Genomic DNA, 24,160 nt, shown 5'->3' with positions numbered 1-24,160 from the left:
CTCTAGCACAGCATTTTCTAGGTATGTTGGACTGCATCTCCTATCATCCCCGGCAAACACCACCAATGGTCAGGCATGATGGGAGCTGTCGTCCAACCCATCTGGGGGGCACTCGGTCGAGGAAGTCCGATACAGCGGCTTCCCCATATACATGAAAGAGGGGAACGCTAAGCCCACCTTCACACCAGCCCTGACAGGCAGAACTCTCCCCGGAGACTGTGGGACAAGGCGGCTGCCTTTGGTGGTAGACTGAGGGCTGCTCCCTGGGATTACCCAAATAGCAACTCCGAAGCCTGAGAGGGCACCTAGAGACGTGGATCTGCAGCAGGAGCCAGTTGCACAGATGCTGAACCAACCTGGGGTCTTGCCTGAACGGGAGAGGACTCCACGGGACACTCCAAGAGATACGACAACCAATTCTGCCCCACCGGCTGCAGGCTTAAGTGGGGAACCAGGACTGGCACTTCTGCTTGCCATGCCCTGTCCTCTTCTGCATCTGGCCACCTTGCGAAAAAGACTTCACAAGTTCTAAGATCTGTTTAGGTGGCCATTTCAGAACTTATTCAAGTGCCAAAAGTGTTTAATTTTTTTGCCAACTACAGCCTTACAGAACTTGTTTCAAAAGTGGGGAATTGAAAGCGAAACTGACAGAGTGCCATGCCAAAGCTATGTGATGCCTTTCATTTGGCTGCAATCCATTCTTCGCGGAATGCAGCCTCAGTCTGCCCTTCTGTGAAATGGGTTTCTGTTACAGCCAGAAAATGTGGGTTAAGAAGGAGAGGTAGAGTGTGTTAGTTGCACTTATTGTTACCTCAGTGAGCACCAGCTGTCACCGCTCACACTTAATGCTCTTCAGCAGAGTTGAGTCTATACCTTCAACTTCCAGGTACCAAAAGGTTGAATAAGACAGACCTGGTGCACCCAGGCAGCAGAATGAGGTGGATGTATGCCAAGGGTGTAGAATGGATCACTTCACACTGCAGGTGTGGAAGGGATCCCATTTTTGCATATACCACTGCATTAAAAAAGCTCCATGCAAAAAGAAAGCCAGCACAGCAGGGCAAGGACCAGGCTGGAACATTTCTCCCCAACCTGCTAGTTTTCTATATGCAGGGAGATTTTTTCACATGGGGCTGCATGCAAAACTGGGATTCCAACCGCACCTGAAGTTCAGAACAATGCCATCAGTTCTACCACCTGGTTCTGCTGCACATGTGCACCTGGCCCAAATGATGAGAAACCAAGCGATGGACACGTGTTTGAGAACCTGCCCCTCACCAGGCGGAACATTCCACCTCTGAAAAAGTTGCAGAGAGAAAGCAGGGCCCGCCCCTCAAAGAGCAGAGGATTAAAAGAAGCAAGAACAGAACTGAATGGAGCCAACCAACCAACTGCAAATAGGAGGCGGCCCGATTTTGGCCGGCAGTTGGGATCCTTTCGGACAGCCATGCGGAAGAGTTCCTCCCCTTTCAGGCTGCAGATTTCTACCCAGGCACAACAACGGCGTCAAGGGGGGGTTCTTCAGCAATTCCATTGGGCCATAGCGCCTGCCGCTCTCCTTTCTGTAGTTCAGAGTGCAAGACAACTTTGCTTTACTTTAAATGTGAATTCCTGCCCCCACATCTGAAGGCAGCCGCACTCACATGGCGGGCGAGGGGAGAACTGCACAAGGCCACTGCCAGCTCTGGGCTTTGGAGGGCCTTTGGCCAAGAAGCCCTCAATGTCCCCGCTCCCTCTGTGGGCCTACCTTCTCCCCACCATGGTCACCAGCTGCTCCTCCTCCTCCTGGCTTTCTTCTGCTTGCTAGCCAAGCAGAGAGCCAGGGAGCCACAGGCCGCGGCGTCTCCTGCTCCTCACCACCACCGCCATCTGGGCCAGAGCGAGAGGCAGGTGAGCAAGCAGGCAGCAATGGTGAAGTGAAGCAAGTCCATGGGGCTCTTGTCAGAGGCAGGCATGGCCAGGCCCCTGCCGAGGCCCACAGCCCAGCAGGGGCCCCTCACGAGTCTGAAGCGCCCGCTCAGCTTCATACCCCAGGTGTCAGCTGTTGCTGGAGGGCAGTCAGGGAGGGACCCTGCAGCCAGCCAGCAGGCCAGGAACAGCCACGACCACAACCACAAACTCACTCGCCATCCTCCCGGATGAAGCTCTCCGTCTCCCGCTCTTACCTGGGACAATGCCCGATGAGGAGTCTCAAGGAGGGGAAGTCCCCTTTGGCTGCGGCGTAGTGAACAGGTAGCGCACCTGTGTCTGTGGCTGCCAGCGGGTCGCTGCCCCCGAAGCGCAGGAGCCAGTCAGTCACTTCGTGGTGGCCGAACCGGGCAGCCAGGTGCAAGACGGTGGCACCAGAATTGTCTGTGTCCTGCAGGTCAGAAGACACAACCAAGAGGATCGTGCTGTCACCGCCTGGCAGGCACAGGAGAACGTCAGTAGCACGAGACGTATGACTTGGGAGGACCATGTCAATGACGGAAAACTGGAATATGCTATTCAGGATGGAGTCAGCATGGATTTAAAGTTTGCACAGACACTCATTTACAAAATTAAGAAAGGCCTGCAAATAGCCATTCACCTGGAGAGCCATCTGTCAGGGATGCTTTGACTTGGATTCCTGCACTGAGCAGGGGGTTGGACTCGATGGTCTTATAGGCACCTCCCAAACCTACTATTTTATGATTCTGTGGTCACCTGTGGCAAGTCAGGATTGCCTTCAGGTGATCCAGCAGGGAAGCTGCACAAAGCATAGTTATTTTGTTAGGTTTCGTTCACAAACTATTCATGCAGGAACATGTGGGCTGGGCAAACAGGCTAGTAACTTTTTGTGAACTTATTTGCAAAGCTGCCTAAAAAAGTACCAACTGTTCACTGACCATTTGCACTCCATACGGAAGCCAACAGCTTGGAACACACCCTGATTTCATCTGACAAGAGCTTAACTAATGCAAAGCCATTGGTTAAGATACAAAGAGATGAGAGCCAATGCAATGAAGTGGTTAGTGTCAGACTAGGACCAGGGAGACCCGAGTTCAAATCCCTGCTCAGCGATGAAGACTTTTCATTGAACTTATCCAAGCCATATCTTCGGGTATTTACAGCCTGCTTTTTGCAGTAGCCTCGAGGAGGCTTACTAAAATGTCAGAGACATAATATAAATACACAAGAAACAGGATAAAACAGAAGATTTAAAAAAAAAAAACACCAAGTAAGCCATTAAAAATCCAAGAAAAAACCCACAGCAATCAATAAATTTAAAAGGAGCCGAATATCTTAAAATGCTGTTAACGCGCCTGGAGAACAGGATAGGCTTCACCTGACCCCTGAATGATTGCGAAGAAGGCATAGCAAGAAAGCAAGAAAGGCCCTCTCTGGCAGTCACACACCTTGCCTCCAAAGGTAATAATTGTGCCACTGACCTACCTTGCAGGGCTGTTGTAAGGATTTCTGAAATAGCTTGGGCGTGAACTCTAAAAAGCGCTACATAATGGTGTCATTATTTGTATGCTTCTCTTTCCTCTTAAGAAAGGGTCAGATGAGTTTCTCCTAGTCATTGATAAAAGAGTTTGTTTATTGTACACTGCTCTGGTATCTTCTGATGTAGAGCAGTTACAAATCCTATAATAATTTTAGTAAAACAAAAATGGGGGGAGAGGAATCTTTGTCAGGTAGTTCAGAGCTGTGCATAGTTGATGTGCTAAACAGGTCAAAATTTGGCATCAAGTGGGAGTCCAGACTTGGCCCCAGGAAAAGCTGAATTCTCCCTTCTGTATCAATTATAAAAATGGAAGGGCATTCCCTCACAACTGAGTAGTCACCACCCACAGATAGTTGCAAGGGATTTCTAGTCAAAGGCTATGATCCCTTCTTGTCTGATAGATTAAGGGCGCAATCCAATGTTAGGAGAGAAAAAAGGCCTACAAGTCCCAGCATGCTGAGAAGTGTAGGACTTTTGTGTCTAAACATGCATAGGACTGTGCCCTTCATGAGCGTGCCTGTGGGGTAAAGTGAACCACTTTGCATGCAGGAAGGTTTTACTTTGTATGGGTCAGCATATGCGCCCCCCCCCCCACTCCTTTAAGGTGATTTGTGTTTAGGAGGAGAGTTTTGCTTGTGACATAGACAAAAGTAAAGTGCATTCAAGGGAAGGTGAGGAAGAGGTTGGGGTTTGCTTCCAACACCTGTGTTTTCCCTCCTGGCTTACTCAACATTGTCATACACTCTTAAAGGTAAAGCTTTTCAGGGGTGCCTCCAGCTTTCAGTTTTTTTAAAAAAGGCCTCAGCCATCAGGAGTTTGGGGATCATGGGGAGACTCCGAGTAGCAGTGGTTCTCTGCGAAGGGTAGGCAACCCAGTGCCCTCCAAATGTTTTGACTACCACTCCCATCATCCCTGGCCACACTGGCTGGGGCTGATGGGAGGGCCCCAGGTTGCCTCCCCTGCTCTAAGATCTCAAGCAGAGATAACCTTTACCTAGCCCTCCTAACTGGAGAATGAACCTGAAGCTTTCTGCATGCCTTCTATATCTGGCAGCTCTCCAGCTGGAATATCCTTTACTGAGTAGTGATGCCAGGGGCTGAATGTGGGACCTCCTGGACTGAAAGCAGGTGCCTTGAGTTATTCACCTTCCCCTACAGACACACTCATTAAGAGCACAATCCTATGCATGTTTAGATGAAAACAAGTCCTACAACTCCCAGCATGCCCCAGCCAACCATGCTGGCTGGGGAATGCTGGGAAACTGTAGGGCTTTTTTCTATCTACACTGCATAGGATTGTGCCCTAAGAAGATGTATGAAAGGAAGCCATGTGAAAGCAATGTTTTGCAACATGCATAATTTCTATGTAAAGAAATCAGTACAACGTAAACATGCCAGTTAAGCACCAAACTCCTTTAGTATCCATTTTGCCTCAACCCTCCATTAAACAAACCCTTTCCCCATTCAGTGTGTAGGCTGATGGCTGCTGAAATTTAAATTGGAAGCTCCTCGGGGCAGGGACCCATCATTCTTAAAATTACATTACTCTGTGCCATGACTTTTGCAAAAACCTCAAAGGTTATTTGCACAAATGTCCATGCATACCTATGCCACTCATCTGTGGCTTAAAAGAGAAAAAAAAACTAACCCTTGTGAATCTTCATTCCTTAGCCACCTGGAAGCAATTCTTATTAAAAACAGGCAATCAGGCAAATGGCTCATTACAAGCCTGCTATAAATGACACACATATATTGTGCTGTGTCTGAACGTATTTTACTGCTGAGGTTGTTGTTCAGTCATTAAGTTGTGTCCAACTCTTTGTGACCCCATGGACTATAGCACGCCACTCGGGTAATCTATCCAAATTCTCCCTGACTTCCAGTTACCCTGGGCATCCAACCAACCCCTGTCCAACTGTTGGTAGTAAGAAGTGAGCTCCAAACAATGTCCAAAGGACCAGATATAACCAGGAAATTACTCTTATATTTAAGATATAAGGAAGTAATACTATAAGACTGAAGGGACTGAGTATATTTGACTGAGGGGAGATATGATAGCACTCTTCAAGTACTTGAAAGGTTGTCCCAGAGAGAAAGGCCAGGATCTCTTCTCCATCATCCCAGAGTGCAGGACACGGAATCATGGGCGCAAGTGACAGGAAGCCGGATTCCGGCTGAACATCAGGAGAAACTTCCTGTCTGTTAGAGCAATACGACAATGGAACCCATGACCTGGGGAGGCGGTGGGCTCTCCCAGACTGGAGGCGTTCAAGACGAGGCTGGGCAGCCATCTGTCAGGGATGCTCTGACTTGGATTCCTGCATTGAGCAGGGGGTTGGACTCGATGGCCTTGTAGGCCCCTTCCAACCCTACTATTCTATGATTCTATGAAGAGTTAAAGAATCTGCTTGACATAGCTACAGCTGTGAAGGAGTTTTGGACAGCTGCTTATCATGTTTCAGGAATAAAAGACCTTCCGCCCAACCCAGGAGAAAAAGATCTATATCAAAATGTATTGGAAATAAACAACAATCCCTGCTGCTGTTTTCTTGCTGTGCTGGACATGTACACACACACACACACACACACACGTGTGTGTGTTTTGGATCTTTTGATGTTGTGAACTCACAAGATTGTGACCCTACTTACAACGCAATGACTTAGCCAGGGAAGTTGCAACAAAGGTAACAGTGCTTTGTAAGCGTGTGCAGAATACATTCCCCCCCACCACCACATAAGATGGCTGTAAGTTTAACATGTGCTTGGAAACACGCACATCACACACGGGTAGTTAACAAAAAAAAAGTCTGCACGTTCAGAGACAAACTTAGGTTTGCAGCTATGTGATGTGCCAAATGGCCTAGGCGCCACTTCTAAAAGGAGAGGCAGTGACAGGGTGTCTCCCCACAACGTTTCAGACCACATGAGGTTGGGCTTTCTGATGCTTCTATGCCCAGCCAATCCAATGTACCAAGAGGTTAAATCTGCCCTCACCCCCAAAAGAGAAAACACCAACACTGCAAAGAAAAACACTCCAGATGATAGGGGTAAAACCTGCAGAGAAGTTCAGACCTCCAGCTAACCCCCAAACAGATGCTTTCACAGAATGTGATTCCCGCTTTAACATGGGATACGGGGCGGAAACGGCGGGCGCTTTGCACACCCGCAATGAAACTCTAGCCTTCCTCTGCATGCACCACTTCTGTGATAAGCACAATCACCATCTTCTTTCTATCTCAGTGATTTGAAACCTAAGCAGGAAGGTGCTGGGGCTCAATGCTTCCTCTTCATCCTAGCGTGGGCTGTACATCCCGGAGGAGTTGATCAGTGCTCAAATTATGGGTAAGCAGGCCTTAATAAAACTCACAAGCTTGCTCCAATTTTAGCTAAACCTTCTTAAAAAAAAAACAGCTGTGGCGATCACCACAAAGGTGAGGTGCTGACCCCCCCTCTGGTTCCTTGATATTCGAGTAGTGGGGTGGATGGAAACGAACTCTGCACGCACTCAGCGGCACTCTCGCCTTGACCCTCCTTCCCACGTTCTGAGGACTGGCTGGCATCCAGGAATAAATATTCGGGCACGTTCTGGGGCAACAGAACCCGTCCTCCGAGTCAAGCCCCGCCGCTTGCTCTCGGCGCAAGCCGCTTTGGGCAGGCCGCAGAGGGGCCGCTACTCCACCGGCTGCCTTCCCGGGACTCCCCTGCCTGGCCGCGCGCCCTGAGCGCAAAGCCCTCCTCGGCGCGCCGGCCGCCCGTCCCCCGCCGCACCCTCGGTCCGCGCCCGCGGCCGGCGCTCACCTGGACTCGGCAGCCGCCCCGGGCGAGCAGCCACTGGAGGCAGGCCAGGCTGCCGGTGGCGGCGGCGTCGTGGGCCGGCGTGGCCCCGTTGCGCGCCCGCCCGCCGCCCGCCAGCGCCGCGTCTTCCACCAAGTAGCGCAGGCAGTTCAGCTTCCCGGCGCGGGCCGCGTGGTGAGCCGGCGAGGCGCCCAGCGGGTCCCGCAGCGCCGCCGGCTGCAGCTGCCCGTCCGCCTGCAGCGACTTGAGCGTGTCCACGTCTCCCCGGCGGGCGGCCTGCAGGGCCCGCTCCAGGGCCATGGCCGCTCCGTCGCCGCCGCCGCCTCCGACGGCAGCAGCCCTGCCCGCCGCTCACCGCGCGGGGGAAGCCATGCGAGGCGGCCCGCCGCCCGCCCTCTTGGCGCGGGCCGGGCCGGTCTGCGTCGCCTCCCGGCTCGCACCTCGGGGCGCCTCTGTCCCCTCCTGCGCCCGGCCTCGGACGCGGCGTCTCCTGAGCCCGGAGCGGGGCCCCTCTCCTCTCCGCCCGCCCCTTCTAACTCCGCCTCTCCGGGAGCCCGAGCGCCTGCCGGGGCGGCGGCGAAGCTCCGCTGCGCATCGCGGGCCCGTCGAAGCTGCTCGCACGAGACTCGGCTGCGCCGCCTGCCGAGCTCTGAGCGGCCGAGATCCGATCCCTCGCCGGCTGTCAGCTCCCCGCTCCTCCTTCCCTCGGTCCGCGAGCAGCAACAGCCTCGGGGGCGCCCCCCCTCCCGCCCCGAGCCTGCCGCCCCCCCCCCCCGACGGCGCTGGGGCTCGAGGCGAGAGAGAGTTTTTAAAACGGGGCGGGGGCTGGCCGGCCTCTGGCTGTGCGCCCCCCTCACAAGCGGTCATATCCTCCTGCAAGCCAGCGGCGTTGCTGGTCGTGGGCCCGCGGGAACCCGGGTCTGTTCCCCAGAGCCCCGAATGTCAACTGATGCCGAAGGAAACTTTTCCTTATGGGCTGGGGGCAATTTCCTTAGAGGAGGGACAGAGAGAGAAGTTCGATGGGGTGGGTGGATTTGCCTTCTGTGAAAGGTAGATAAATCCTTGCAATTCTATCTAAATTTGCATAAAGAAATATAAAATACTGTTTTTAAATCTCAGTTAAAAATTTTGATCCTTTCCAAAGCTCTTGGAACTTTAGCTTCGATTGTATTTACTGCTTGGTGTGAAAGTTTGAGGCCTACAAAGGGGAAAACCTTCAGACATAGAAGCCTGGAATTTTCTGTTAGGGGGGGATAACCCTGAGAGAAGTAGTTTCATTTCCCTGGTTAAAGGTCAGTTTCATTTCTCCACCTAAGTTTAATTTCTTCAGGTTTGAAGTACTTTTGGTTTTGAGGGAGGGGGGTATATAAGGGGAGCGAGAGAGCCCGTAAGAGCAGAGCCAGTCAGAGCCTGAAGCGAGAGCAGAGCCTGAAGAGTGAGCAGGAAAAGTAGCCTAGAAAAGTCTTAAGGACAGCTTGGGTAAAAGAACTTGCAATTTGCAACTTTTATTTTCTCTTAAAGCCTTTTGTATCGCTCAGCTGTATTGTGTAAAGTTGTGATTTGCTTGCTTTAATTTACTAGTAAGCTGTTGTGGTTAAACCCTGTGTCTGGAGTGTCAGTCACCCCACATAAACCTCCTGTTATTCGAAAGGGGAAGATAAAAGAAGGTGGGACTGTTAAGGAGGCAAGAGGTTCTTAAGGAGTTGCTCAAGGGTCCAGGTCATAAGGGGAACCTTGACACTTGGTAATGTTGATTATTTTTTGTAATGTTTCCTGTGTACATCTGCTGCATTCCCTTCCTTTGGTTTTATACTGAGATTTTATTAGAATGTATGCCTTTGTGGCAGGGCTTTGTGGTTTTAATGTTTTTATATTTATTTATTTATTTATTTTCATTTCTATACCGCCCAATAGCCGAAGCTCTCTGTTCTATTCTGTACCGTGCCATGTGCACTGATGGTGCTATATAAATTAATAATACATGCACACTTTATGCAGATTTGCATCTGATGGGCCTGGGGCCTGCATTGTTTAAGTGTCTAGCAACACTCCTGCCTGTGAGCTCTGAAACCTGCATTTGGTGCCAGCCAGGAGCTCGGCTCTAGAAAGTATGAATAACCTCTGATCATGTACAGTGTGCCTTAACACCCTCTTGTCAGCGATCCAGTAAAAAAAAATTGTAGTGGGCAAATCATGCAAGTCTAAGACTACAATCCATAGAGCAGGAGTTGGCAACTTGCGCCTCTCCAGATACTTTGGACTGCAACTCCCATCTGCCCTAAACAGTATAGCCGATGATGGGAGTTGTGGCCTCTGGATGTTTTGGCCTACAAGTTGCCCAGCCCCTGCCTAGATACAGTTACTGGGAAGTAAGCCCCATTGAACACATTGGGACTTATTCTTGAGTAAACATACCCAGGTTTGCATGGCAGATTTAGTTATCTATTAACATATAGCTTAAAATCTTCTGCTTTGATGGTTCTATATATAGGAAAATGGGATAGAGATATCTTGAATGCTCATATATATTTGCATATGTGGAAAAAATAGTTCTAGAGCACAAAAAGGTGACTTCTTTTGTTTTTTGGAGGCGCCAGCCATGCCTCACAGCAACCATGCCCACATTAGAAGAGGCATTCCCCAATCTCTCTCACATAGGCAGGAATGTCTCTTCTAACACAAAGCTTGCCATCTGCAATTTTTAGAAGCACTTTGATTAAAAAATAAATTAGAGGGTTTAACAAATCATCTTCCTAATTAATTGAGGGTGTCAACTGAATTGTTTCTAACCAGTTAAGGGTGCAATCCTGTACACGCATGCTGGCTGGGGAATGCTGGGAGTTGTAGGACTTTTTTCTGCCTAAACATGCATAGGATTGTGCTGTAAAAGGTGCAGCCCCTACTGAGTAATTGTTGCTGCCATACACATATGCCTCATTCACACAACCGAGCAGGGCATATGGAATGTACAGATGGCAAGTGGGAACATGATTGTGGCTGCTGCAGGATGTGCTCCCAACCTCCAAGTATTCCACAGCTCCTTTACATTGAGCCTACGTGTGTAGACTATGAGCTACCAAGCCATGTGCAAGGTTTTTTTGCTGACCTACGACTCGGGACCAGGATACCTCACTGACTGTCTGATAGATAGATAGATAGATAGATAGATAGATAGATATACACACACACACACACACACACACACATATATATACACACACACATACATACAACCCCGAGGTCTTCTACAGAGGCCTTACTGGTCATTCTGCAGCCAATAGAATGTTACCAGTTACCAGTGTGTAAGCAGGGCCTTCTCAGCAATGGCACCCACTCTTTGGAACTCTCTCCAGTCTGTGATCCAAAAGGCTGAAATGGTGGCAAGTCTTGAAAACAAACCTATTCACACAGGCTTTCCCTGTGAGGGACTCCGGCCCTGTTGCCATGACAATGGAAGGAGAAGGGAGGAGTGGCTCACTCGCATTTTTGTGGGAGCCGCTTTTGGTCCAGGTAGGGCTCCATGCAGATGTGCATCGCACCAGTCTAAGTGGCTTCACATAACTTACTTATGGGTGGGGTGGGGGATTGGTGTAAACATCATCTGAGTGGCAGGGGCTGCTCAACCAATAAGAGAGGCCTCTCCCCCCTCCAGGCTCCATAAGGAAGGTGGGTGCGAAGTAGTTACTTCCCCTTGTGTGTATTTGTAAGACAAGCCTCCCAATGAGCCCCAAGCCTCATTGAACACAATGGGTGTTTCTTCTGGGTTGACACACACATGCTTGTGCTGGGAAAGGGTGGGAGAGAACACAGGGATGGGAAACCAGCCCCCTTTCTAACCAAACCGATACTGTGCAGGATCTCTATAACGAGGCAGGATCTCTATAACGAGGCTGTGAATTAGTTACTTCCTAAGGCAATAAAGCAAACAACGGAGAATCAGAGCCTCGAGATCGTGCTTAACCCTACTTAGGGAATTGGGCTTTAAACTGTGCCATGTCAATTGAGGGGGATCTCTGTAAGTACTGATCTGGGCATTCAGAGGGCGAGCCTCATGACCACAAGGGGAGTTACTTCTGAGGAGACACTAATGGATTTGTGCAGGGACGGGAAACACCCCTTGACCAGGTTCACAGTGAAAGTCACACCTCTGGGCAGGGCTGGTGTACCCGAGGTCAATGCAGGATTGGGGCACACAGCAACTATACTGCGGAGAACCTGATTTAAGGAAAATAACCGGACTTTAAGCAGCCTCAGGAAATCCGGTTTTCCCTGATCATCTCCAGGGTGGCTGCTGGATGGCCACAACGTCATGTATCCCCAGTGACCTCCACACACCGCTGGCTCAGAGTAAATCACTGGTGGAGACAGGCCCTCTGTTACCACCCTGGTTTATTGGTATGGTGATATAATGTTTTTAAATATTCTTAGGGTGCAGTCCTGTTGGGATGGCTGTAAGCCTCCAAACTCGGAGGCTTACAGCCGTCCAATGCAGAGTGGGAGGAGCGGCAGAGGCAATCTTTGCCTTGACGCTGCTCCCGCTCTGCATTTTAGCTAGACGGGCTTTTTCACCCCTCTAGCTGGGGCTCTGCGGAGCGGGAGGGATGGAGGCCGGGGAGGCTGGAGTAAGCTGGCCTCCCCAGTCCGTCCCCTCCCCACCCACAGAACCGCCCCTTTCCTTCCTCTCTGAGGTCACCTTGGTTCTCTCCATGCCAGCTGCCAGGGGAAGGGGTGGGGAACTCGGACTCCTGGGTCTGAGAGCCGAGCGCTCACTCCGACCTTGGATCCAGGAATCTGAACTATCCTATGGCCCCCCAGACTCTGCCTAGGGGCCATGGGATTGCTCTCCCCATTGCTGTTAATTATTTATTACTTTATCTTGTTTCCATATTGTTATGTTGTACTTTAATGTAAACCACTTAGGGATTTATATATATTAAGTGATAGAAAAATATTATAAGTAAAATAATAAACAGTCACTCACACTGCTAAGAAGAAGGACTTATGCACTGTCTAATTTCTGTTTTGCTTGTTTTAATGCAGCCTTCCCCAACCTGGTGCCCCCCAACTGTCTTAGACTACAAATCCCAGCATGCCCCAGTCAGCCATGTTGGAGTTGTGGTTCAGCCCAGCCAGAGAGCACCGGGTTGTGGAAACCTGTTTAATAGTCTATACAATTGGACGCCCATAACAAAATTAGTTTATATATTTTGCTCCTCCCTCTTTTATTTGCTATAAATCAAACGTTTTTGAAAAATAAATGCTGCTTTTTAACTTTTATTGGATTATTCGTTGGAACCTATCAGGAATCATGTACAGGAAGCCACTAAAGTTTTTTTGAAATTCTGCAACAGAGAGATCCTTCAGTTGTAACCTCTCCCAATACTTTCAAGGTCCTATGACACGATGCAGCCATTCCTCGGCTGTTCCTTTCACGTGGAAAACTCCCATCACAAGGTCTGTTTCTATATGGAGTGATCTTTCTGACACTTTGGATGATTTTTATTTAAATTTATTTAAATTTATTTTTAATCTGCCTTTATGGGTGGAACCCTCTCAACGCGGCGTACAAGGTAAAAACCATACAAAGTGGATTTAATAAAAATCAATAAGTACATATTCAATAAAAATCCAGAAAAACAAAGATTACCAATAAAATCTGAAATTACCAATTAAACCAGCAGCCTAAGAAGCTACAGGAAGGCCAGGAAAAAAGCCATAAAAGGTCTGGTTTTCAAAACGTATGCACTGGAACTGTATGTCAGGGTCCCATTCCAGTGGTGTACCGGTGGGTTTGGAAGTGGAGGCATGCATCCTGACAGTCCCCCCAGCCACACACCCCAAGGAGAGTCCAAAGCATGTAGGCAGCTGTGTGGATCCAGAGCAACAGACCAGTCCTGGCAGTTCTCTCCACCAGGGCAGGTCTTTTGCAAAGCTAATTAGTCTTAATCACCAATTTGAGATCAGCCACCCCATAATATTTTGCATGATAAAAGTGAACAACATATTGTTGCTGGAGAAATTCATCCCCACCGCTTCCCCAGCTACTGTGGGGATTGCAGCTAAGCTCAGAGGGAAGATGGATATCTGAGGGGGGCCCGCAGGTGATATCAGCATCCCTGCTAATAAAAAAAAATGTCCATGCTGCGTCCCTTTGAACCCTGGCTCCACTACACCACTGGTCCCATTTGACCCAGACCCTGGAGAACCCTCTTCAGAGGAGAGGCTTGGGATGATGGAGAACCTCTCTCCAACTGAAGACGAGGAGGAACCTATAGCAGCCTAAAGAGAGCCCCATCTCAGGGATGCCTCACCTGCTTCCCCCCCCACAAAAAACTCGTCTCACCCCATCCCAAGACTGCCCTGATTGCTAGTTCTCCTCCTTTACTTACTCTCTCTCTCTCTCTCTCTCTCTCTCGCTCTCCCCCTCTCTCTCTCACACACACACACACAGCCCTCAAGAATGAAGGCAAGAGTGGACCCAGGGAGGAGCTCAGAGTCCTCGTAGGAGCACCAGTTTGGCTGCCAGAAGGCTCTATTCCCAGGGTCTGCTCTAGAGGAGAGGCTCTATTCTATGCCTCTATTCTATAATAGAGGCTCTATTCCCAGGGTCTGCTCTAGAGGAGAGAGATGAAAGTAATGACTCAGCTGAAAACCAGGAACAGAAAGGGCTCCCAATAGGTATAGATGTTTTTCCATCTCCTCTGGACCTTTGCTGGGTTAACAGCTCCCCTTGAGCCCTTAGGTTCAGCTCCTCGCTCATGGACACTGCATCATCCAGGTGCAACCCAAATAAGTGGAAGATGTCAGAGTCACACACCCTGTCCTTACAGATGATCCCCGTGCAGTGGAGGTGCAAAGCATCAGACAGATTAATGTCGCTTTCTCCAAGAAGCCAGACTTTACAATGCTGTCTGTGCGCCAGTCTCTCTTGGATAGAAACAGTGTGCTGAAACATGTCGGGTAATTGGCCATGATTATGTATCCAACAAGAGGTTTCCCAGAGCGCCCAGCCGTGAGACACACACTGCAGAAGGTCGGGTTTATTTCTTGAGTCCAAACTGCGTTTGAAGGACGTATCAGACTTCATTTGGGGGGGAGCCACCTGCCAAAATCTGGGTTTGCCACCAAACCAGGGTGTGTGTGTGTGTGTGTGTGTGTGTGTCTGGTCTCGTCATGCTGAGCTTCAGAGGTGTTTGGGATGCAACTGTGGCCACAACCTCAAGAGCTGTAGCAGCATGTGTTGTGTGTGGGGGGTCCCTACCATGCCTGGTTCTCTGCTCACCAGGGGAGGTGGTGGGATGCTTACCATGAAGACCACGGGGAGTGAATTTGTGGACCTCCTTGAAATTAGGATGATGTATTATTTATATCGCCTTCATGGATCACTGCCTTGTTGTGGCGAAGGGGCTTGCGTAACTCAGTGAAGCCATAAGCTATGCCGTGCAGGGCCACCCAAGACGGACAGGTCATGGCAGAGAGTTCTGACAAAATGTGGTCCACTGGAGAAGGAAATGGCAACCCACTCCAGTATTCTTGCCAAGAAAACCCCATGGAACGTATCACAAGGCTAAAAGAGATGATGCCGGAAGATGAGCCCCTCAGGTCGGAAGGTGTCCAATATACTACTGGGGAAGAGCAGAGGGAATTTCCAAGTAGCGCCAGAAAGAGTGAAGCGGCTGGGCCAAAGCCGAAAGGACACTCAGCTGTGGATGTGTCTGGTGGTGAAAAGAAAATCCGATGCTGTAAAGAACAATATTGTTTAGGAACCTGGAATGTCAGATCAATGAATCAAGGTAAGCTGGAGGTGGTCAAACATGAGATGGCAAGATTGAACATCGACATCTTGGGAATCAGCGAACTAAAATGGACAGGCATGGGCGAATTTAATTCAGGCGACCATCGTATCTACTACTGTGGGCAAGAATCCCTTAGAAGAAATGGAGTAGAACTCATAGTCAACCAAAGGGTGGGAAAAGCAGTACTGGGGTACAATCTAAAAAATGATAGAATGATCTCAGTACGAATCCAAGGCAAACCATTCAACATCACAGTAATTCAAGTCTATGCCCCAACCACTGAGGCTGAAGAAGCTGAGGTTGATCGGTTCTATGAACAACACCTTCTAGAACTAACACCAAAAAAAAGATGTCCTTTTCATCATAGGGGATTGGAATGCCAAAGTAGGAAGTCAAGAAATCACCGGGATAACAGGCAAGCATGGCCTTTGGTGTACAAAATGAAGCAGGACAAAGGCTAATAGAGTTTTGCCAAGAGAACACGCTGATCATAGCAAACACTCATTTCCAACAGCACAAGAGGCGACTCTACACATGGACATCACCAGATGGTCAATATCGAAATCAGATTGATTATGTCCTTTGTAGCCAAAGATGGAGAAGCTCTAGACAGTCAGTCAAAACAAGACCTGGAGCTGACTGTGGCTCAGATCATGAGCTTCTTGTTGCAAAATTTCGGCTTAAATTGAAGAACGTAGGGAAAACCACTAAACCATTCAGGTATGACCTCAATCATATCCCTTATGAATATGCAGTGGAGGTGAGGAATAGATTTCAGGGATTAGACCTGATAGACAGAGTGCCTGAGGAAATATGGACGGAGGTCCGTAACAATGTTCAGGAGGCAGCAACAAAATCCATCCCCAAGAAAAAGAAATGCAAGAAAGCCAAGTGGCTGTCTGATGAGGCTTTACAAGTAGCTGAAGAAAGAAGGGAAGTGAAAAGCAAGGGAGAAAGGGGAAGATATATCCAACTGAATGCAGAGTTCCAGAGAATAGCAAGGAGAGACAAGAAGGCCTTCTTAAATGAACAATGCAAAGAAATCGAGGAAAACAATAGAATGGGAAAGACTAGAGATCTTTTTAAGAAAATCGGAGAGCTCAAGGGAACGTTTTGTGCAAAGACGGGCATGATAAAGGACAAAGAAGGCAGGGACCTAACAGAAGCAGATGAGATTAAGAAGAGGTGGCAAGAAGACACAGAGGAACTATACAGGAAAGATCTGAATGTCCCTGATAGCCATGATAGTGCAGTCACTGAACTTGAGCCGGACATCCTAGAGAGTGAAGTCAAGTGGACCTTAGGAAGCATTACTAACAACAAAGCTGGTGGAGATGACAGTCTTCCAGCTGAGCTATTTAAAATCCTAAAAGATTATGCTGTTAAAATGCTGCACTCAATATGCCAGCAAATTTGGAACACTCAGCAATGGCCACAGGACTGGAAAAGGTCAGTTTACATTCCAATTCCAAAGAAGGGCAACGCCAAAGAGTGTTCAAACTACCGCACAATTGCGCTCATTTCACATGCCAGCAAGGTGATGCTCAAAATCCTACAAGCTAGGCTTCAGCAGCATGTGAACCGAGAACTGCCGGAAGTACAAGCTGGGTTTCGAAGAGGCAGAGGAACTAGAGATCAAATCGCCAACTTTCGCTGGATCATGGAGAAAGCAAGAGAATTCCAGAAAAACGTCTATATCTGCTTCATTGACTACACTAAAGCCTTGGATGGTGTGGATCACAACAAACTGTGGCAAATTCTTAAAGAGATGGGAGTACCAGACCACCTTACCTGTCTCCTGAGAAACCCGTACGAGGGTTAAGAAGCAACAGTAAGAACCAGACATGGAACAACCGAGTGGTTCAAAATTGGGAAAGGAGTATGACAAGGCTGCAAATTGTCGCCCTGCTTATTTAACTTATATGCAGAGTACATCATGAGAAACGCCGGGCTGGATGAATCACAGGTCGGAATTAAGATTGCTGGGAGAATTATCAACAACCTCAGATACGCAGATGATACCACCCTAATGGCAGAAAGTGAAGAGGATCTAAAGAGCCTCTTGTTGAGGGTGAAAGAGGAGAGTGCAAAAGCTGGTTTGAAACTCAACATTAAAAAAATGAAGATCATGGCATCTGGCCCCATCACTTCCTGGCATATAGAAGGGGAAGAAATGGTAGCAGTGACAGATTTTATTTTCATAGGCTCCAAGATCACCGCAGATGGTGACTGTAGCCAAGAAATTAAAAGACGCTTGCTCCTTGGGAGGAAAGCTATGGCCAACCTAGACAGCATAGTAAGAAGCAGAGACATCACCTTGCCGACAAAGGTCCATCTAATCAAAGCTATGGTTTTCCCAGTGGCAATGTATGGCTGTGAGAGCTGGACTATAAGGAAGGCTGAGCGCCGAAGAATTGATGCTTTCGAACTGTGGTGCTGGAGAAGACTCTTACAAGTCCCCTGGACTGCAAGGAGGTCAAATCAGTCCATCCTAAAGGAATCAGCCCTGAGTGCTCATTGGAAGGACAGATCCTGAAGCTGAAGCTCAAATATTTTGGCCACCTAATGCGAAAAGAAAACTCCCTGGAAAAGACCCTGATGCTGGGAAAGACTGAAGGCAAAAGGAGAAGGGGACGGCAGAGGATGAGATGGCTAGATAGCATCACCGATGCAATGAATATGGACTTGAGCACAGTCCGGGAGGGAGCGCAGGACAGGAAGGCCTGGCGTGCTGTGGTCCAGGGGGTCACGAAGAGTCGGACACGACTGAACGACTGAACAACAATCATTTATATAGTGCCATCAGTGTACATTAAAGAGGACAGTTCTGTTCCCTGGGAGACTTAAGGCACAATCCTATGCATGTTTAGGCAGAAAAAAGCTCTACAATTCCCAGCATTCTTCAGCCAGCTATGCTGACTAGGGAATGCTGGGAGTTGTAGGACTTTTTCTGTCTAAACATGCATAGGATTCCACCCTTACTGTCTAAAATCTGACAAAGGGGAGACAATAGGTGAAGGATGCGCGTTAGCTACACGCGCTTTGGCTTTGTTACCGAAGGGTGTGGGACTGAAGGGCTGTGCCAAAGTCTCCAAGGTTTTGAGGAGAGGTTAGAAGCGAAGGAGCGAGAGGTGGCTGGGAGGCAGTTCCAGGCATAAGGGGCACTGGGGCGGCCAAGGAGAACGTGCAGAGTCCTGCAGTTGGCATCCTCTGGCAGCAATGGGTGTCCAAACACGTCAGCAGGGACGCACAGGCCCGGGGCAAGCCACCCCAGAGGCCTGTCTGCCCTTTTCCTCTGGACCTTCAGGGCGCTGGGGAGGTGCCAGAGGGAGGCTCCAGGCTCCATCACGTGTTTGCTGCGTGGATCCTAATATCTGATGCAGGGACTTTATCCCACTACCACAAGATGCCGTTAGATGATTCCAGCTTTCCCCTGCCTGGTGCCCTCCCGATGTGTGGGACTGCAACTCCCATCATTCCCAGCCAGCATGGCCCATCCCCTCCCTCAGACGTATGTGCCAGCAGCACTAATGGCCCTGGTGGCCTTCCCATCGCTTGGGCTTGGGCTGGGGGCCTGAATGCACAGCGCTTCGTAGGACGATGCCAGGGCCGCAGCCAGGGCTGCCAGGGCCCCCGCTGCAGCCATCCAGAGGGAGTAGCCGTATTCAAAGCTTGGGAATCCGGGGATGCCGAGAGACACCTAGGAGGGAAGTGGGAGAGAGAGCCAGGTGGGAAAGGGGCTGGCGTGGTGGAGAGCGAGAAAGGGGCAAATCACTACAGGCAGGTAGGTTGCCTGGCTGGAAGCCCACAAGCCCAGAGGAGCATGCTTGCAAGCCACTGAGTCAAGCTGCTCAGAAAGAAAGGCCGGGCCAGAGAGAGCAGCTTAGGCCCAGAAGGAGCCCCACTGGCACCTCATGTCACCTGACTCCTGCTGAGCTGGTAGCTGCAACGCCACACTTCTGCCACCCACAGGGGTGGCGCTGAAGAGCGGCAGAGAGCAGCCCAGAAGCTCCCTCCTCTGGCAAGCAGCCACAGCAGTGCACAGAGCAAGGCCCATAACACTTTACAGCAGGCTCTGGGACCCCAATGGAGGTTTCCCATCTGGCCCGCGAGCTTCTTCCCCTGGCCCCGTCCCTCTCCCAGAAGGAAAAAGCTCTTGTCTCTGATCTGTTGCTGATCGGAAATAAGAGCTCTTCCCTGTGGGGGACAGGGGGAAGGAAGGTTCTAGTAATTCAGCCCCCCTTACCTCTAAGGATTGTCCTGCTTGCTTCTGAGAATATATGCAGAGGCTTGTCCTGCTTACTTGTGAGTAGACATGCAGAGGCTCAGTGTCTGAGATGCTATTTGAAAGGGCTGCTGCTGAGTAATTCAGTCCTGCTTACTTCTGAGTAGGCTTAAAATAGGTAAGAGTCCTGCTACCTTTGCCTTTGGCCTCACCCACAGATGGAATGCCCCCCCCCCCCGACCTTTTCCAGATTGGAATTCCTCTTGGAATGCGGACTGAAAAGGGTTCCCTGCCTCTCAAAAGACCCTTCAGAAGAACCCTTTGCTTGACCAGGAGGACCCCAACCTGAAATCCCCCCCCCCATTTCCTTTTCATAGATTTGGGAAACAAAAGACTGGGCTACATGCCTGAACACAAGTCGGTGCAGCCTCTCATCAGCTGTGTGCGTAGGCTACAATTAGCATGAGCCAGGTCAGGGAGGGCGGCATTGGGATGGATCAAATGGGGTGACCCGTACCTTCAGGGATCTTTCAGGCCCCTTTCATTTTTTTTTTTAAGCCTCCACCCTATTACTTATGGAGATGTAAGAGAAAGCATGTCGGTATATTCTACCCAATGTAAAGTTAATTTAAAATCTGCAACAGACTCAAGAACTTGAATTTCAACTTATCGTTAGTAGACTTGAATTATGCTCTTTTGGGTGGGCTGACTATGGCCCCTCTGGTGGGACTCCCCACCCCTCTGACCACAAAAAAGAGAAAGATGTCTAGAAGATGTATGAAATTTCTTTGTGTGGATGGGGAATCCACAACAACTAAATGTGACAAGATTCAGTCCTCATGCCGCACCCAGTCATTTGTCCTGTTCTTTACCATCTCAGGCTGCATAGGCTTGCAGGTTTTCAAAAACGTGGAAACCTGACTGAGGGCAAAAGAATGGCGTGTGTACACAATCAGCAACAATCTTTTCACCTTTCACTCCCAGAGGGGGGGAACCTAGCGCTTCTGATCCCTCCATACAAGACAGGAACAAGACAAGGCAGGCGGCAATCGATGGGCAGACTTCACCGGACTTTCCTGTTATGCCCAGAAGATTATTATAGCTGATGGAGGAGGCCGGGAGGACAAGTAGCCTCTCTGGCACACTGGGCCCTGGGGCAATTTCATCTGACCCCATGGAAATTTTAATCAAGGTATGATGAAAAGTCAGCTCAGAGTGTCGCTCATGGGGGGGAAACGCATGAAGTATGGAATCCAGAGCAGGAGTGTTGACTGAGGGTCAAGGGCCAAATCCAGCCCTCCTGGTCCCCAGATGGCCATGCCCCCTTCTCCTGACCCCACCCTCTTTCCCTAAACAGTTGATCATTTGGTGGGTTACCAGTGTTTACACAATTTTGCCCCATTCTAAAAGGTTGAAACACTTCTTCTGAGGCTGAGCTATGGGCAGTAAGAGCTTCAAGCGAGAATATGCTGGCGTTTTGTAATATTTGGCCCCACCCCTTTTCCTTTGGCCATGCCCACTCCTGGAATGTGGCCTCCAAGAGTGTCTCTGAACCCGAATTCAGTCCCTGCATGTATGTTACCCCCCCTTGCAGATTTGGCATAACGCAACACATGTGTAACATGTATGTTTACATGCTTGTGCATACTGCAGTGTCACCCGAGTGTGTGAACTCTCGAATGGCAAAGCATTTAGTGGCTAAATGGTTGTGAGCCGCTCTCAGGGGTGCAAGGGCGCTAGGAGGGTGAGATGGAGCCCAACCAGTAGTGAGAAGATCAATTTAGGCAGCAAAATGCGCTTCTGCCCCTTACAAGCCACTGTCGGGAGAATAAAGTAGCATCTGAATGTACATTAATTGGCCCTTGGTTCTTGCAGCGAGCATCTGCTCCAGCATTCCCCAAGCTGATACCTTCCAGATGTGCTGGACTGCAACTCCCATGCTGGCTGTGGATGATGGGAGTTGCAGTACCTTGGGGAATGCTGATCTCCTCTGTGGTACCCTTTTCTCCTCTCCCGCTTCCTGCTTCTCTGCTTTTCCACCTGGGATGGCCAATGTTTCCTTTTAAAATTACTTGCCCAATGCCTTTCTCTCCCCAGCCACTCTTCTGCTCTCTTCCTCCAATAATTCATCACTGTTCCAGCATGACGACATCTTTGGGAGGGGGACCAGGTGCCAGGAAGACTAAACTAGCCCTGTGTACAAATTGGCCCTGGCCCGCTGGAGTGGCTTTCAGTCAGTGGGTTTATATAACGTGTGACGTGAGAACACCAGATCCAGGATGGCTGTAGTGCTCTTTCAAAAGCCTTCCCGGCTCACCAGTAATCCCAATTATTATTTGTGTGTGTGTGTGTGTGTGTCAAATGTAAAATGGGAGAGGTGCAAAGAGGTCAGGCCAAAAGTACACGCAAGAGCTGCGTGCAGGGAAAGTACCTCGTACTGGTGCTGGGAGAACACGTACATGCAGTATCGAATGACTCCAATGCTGGACAAAAGGCCTGAAAGGAAAGAGAGAGCTCGATGAATGCGCCTTGCCCTCCTCCCCTGCCCCTCATATGAGGCTTTGCTCAGGAATCCCCAGATTCCACCAGGGGTTACAAGAAAGGGAATCATGGAAGACTCCGATGAGCCCAACGCATCCATCCACAGAGGAGGCTGCCTGCCGCTTCTCTGCAAATCGCTGCTCTGGGCTGGCCGCTTTCCGACCAGGAAGCAGAACCAGGGAACATGGGCTCGTCTGAAGGTGTGTCGGCCTTATTACACACACAGCATTTCCGCAATGTTAATGTGCAGTTCATTCCCACAGACAAGCCATCAAGACACTGTGGTCAAAGGAAGATGAGCATGGCACGTGTGTGCGAACCAGTTGTATTGCGCATGCCTTATCGGATTGGGGCAGCGCATGGTGCACAAAGAAGGCAAAGTGCACTTGGATGGTGCTTGCAGGAGTGCTGTATGCAGCCCCACCCCCCCCAGCAACCAGTAGATTGTTATCTCTGATCTACTGAGAGGGGGGAGCAACATTTAGGGGAATTCCATTGCTATCTCCAATCACAGATTGGAAGTCACAAGTGGCTCCCACTCCCTGCCTCCTTCCCAGCTCCCGGTAGCCTCCAGGCCAGGCGGCAGAGCTTGGTGCGGGGCATGCAGAGGGAACCCAAGCCTTTGCCGGCCAGATGAGGAACTTCTGCAGGCTGGATGAGGCCCACAGGCAAGGGCGTTGCTAGGTGCTCAAAAGTTTTGGGACCCAGGTCCATAGGACACAAATCTGCACAAAATCCGCATATGCTCATTTGCGGATATGTTATGCTATATATGCAAACTTATAAATAAAGACTAAGATGTATGTGACTTTCACAGGAGGCGAGGGCAGCCCGTGAAGGTCTCATCCAAGTCATCTCCGATAAAATAATTTCTCCCGTCAGTTGGCGCCCTGTCCCAGATAATCACGAACAAATGGAAAATGGTTTCCCCCCTCTAAACTCAACTCCCATGGCGGGGGGGACCGGGAGGGGGGTCTGGTGCAGCACGTGGGGGGGAGGGTTAGCCCTGCCCTGCCCTGCCCTGCCCTGCCCTGCCCTGCCCAGGTGCGAGCCCCGCTGAAAACGGCAGTCGCGCAGAGAGGAGAGCCCCTTCTGCTCGCGCCATGGACACTCGGGGCGCGGGGAACGGCCCCGGGCTGGAGCCACTCGCCCCGCAGCAGCTGGCGCGGCCGGGAAGCGCCTCTGCGCCGGGGGGGGGGCGCTGCCAGCTGGGCAGGAGACCTACCTGCCGAGAGGTGGCATCCCGCGGAGAGGCAGAGGCAGCGCCGCTTCGCCGGGGCCTCCGGGCAGCAGCGGACGTAGCGGCACCCCGAGAGGAGGCCGAGGAAGGCGCCGGCGCCGGCCACCGCGGACGCGACGAGCGCGGCCCTCGCGACGGTCGTGGCCGCTGCAGGGAGACAGCGCGGCTCAGCCCGGGCCAGGGCGGCCGGGAGCGCGTCTGCGCGCCGCGGCTGAATCGGCGCTCCTGCGGCCCGGGAGCCCTCGCGGGCCGCGCCCCCCCCCCGCCCAGGGCCGTTCCGGGGGTGCGCCCCGAAGGCGGGCGCCCGCTGCAAAAGGTGGGGAGCGCCCTCCTACCCCCCCCCCGCACGCGCGCATCCTCCCCTGCAGCGCGCGCGCTCCCCCTCCCCGAGAGCCCCCCCCGTCCGTGGGGGCGGGTGGCTCCGATGGCCGCGGGGCGGCGAACCTGCTCCGCATTTCAGTCAAGGTGCGGCGCACGGCCGCTCCAGAGCTCTGGCGGAGACCCAGAGCGGATGCACGGCCCCGCGGGCATCGGAGCCACCCGCCCCCGCTGCCCCGCGGAGCAATCCGGCTCTTGAAAAGCCTCCGTTGGCCCTCACGGAGGCCCCTTGAAAGCCTTATTGCAGGCCGGGGGGCGGCATGGGGGGCAGAGGGAGGCAGCGGGCCATATGGGGAGGCCCTGCAGGTTCACCAGGCCTACCAGTTGGAGGTTCCCCCACCCGGAATGACTGGATCTGCCTTATAGGAGAAGACGATGGCTCGCTTGACCCAGTATCCTACCTCTGACAGTGGCCAGCGTGCCGCAATCACAGTGCAGTTCTGGCGTGGCCCGTCTCCTGTCGACCCCTCTCGGTCTTATCCACCATGAGGAGTGACAATGAGAATAACGCCCTCTGGATTTGGCTGAAGGCCCCCCTAGCTTGGCCTCTTGACGCCGAGAGCAGCCGGCCAGACGCCTGTGGGCACCCAGGCTGGCCGTGCCCTGGAGGGGGAGGTTCCGTTCCAAGCCAGGCTGACCCCTCCTCTGCGCACGTGTCGAGCCCTTTCCATGTGCCTTTAAGCCAGGGGTGTGGAACCTCGGGGTTCCCCTGGTCC

At 51.0% G+C, this 24,160-nt stretch overlaps 1 protein-coding gene and 1 long non-coding RNA gene across 3 annotated transcripts in view; both read right to left on the bottom strand.

Moving 5' to 3' along the window:
* Nucleotides 1-7,804, bottom strand: part of LOC146335477 (espin-like) — a 141,030-nt gene extending 133,226 nt beyond the window's left edge. Inside the window, exons 1-2 of one of the 2 annotated variants that reach the window (XM_084822062.1) lie at nucleotides 7,268-7,804; nucleotides 2,166-2,359 (exon numbers count right to left, since the gene is read on the bottom strand). In XM_084822062.1, coding sequence (XP_084678188.1) covers nucleotides 2,166-2,359; nucleotides 7,268-7,564 — 491 coding nt within the window. In that variant the 5' untranslated portion in view covers nucleotides 7,565-7,804. The remainder of the gene's footprint in view (nucleotides 1-2,165; nucleotides 2,360-7,267) is intronic. The other variant, XM_084822063.1, reaches the window with a different exon arrangement.
* A 10,028-nt stretch (nucleotides 7,805-17,832) lies between these two features.
* LOC146335476 (uncharacterized) lies at nucleotides 17,833-23,418 on the bottom strand. The gene is made up of 3 exons (XR_014786080.1): nucleotides 23,052-23,418; nucleotides 21,717-21,781; nucleotides 17,833-18,760 (listed from the first exon to the last, which is right to left on the bottom strand). It is a non-coding gene; the product is annotated as an uncharacterized LOC146335476 (long non-coding RNA).
* Between the last annotated feature and the right edge of the window lie 742 nt (nucleotides 23,419-24,160).

The sequence above is a fragment of the Heloderma suspectum genome, chromosome 15, assembly GCF_057233095.1.
Source record: "Heloderma suspectum isolate Gila_16-S chromosome 15, 16-S_ref, whole genome shotgun sequence".
NCBI lineage: Eukaryota > Metazoa > Chordata > Lepidosauria > Squamata > Helodermatidae > Heloderma > Heloderma suspectum.
This window is presented reverse-complemented; position numbering and strand designations above follow the sequence as displayed.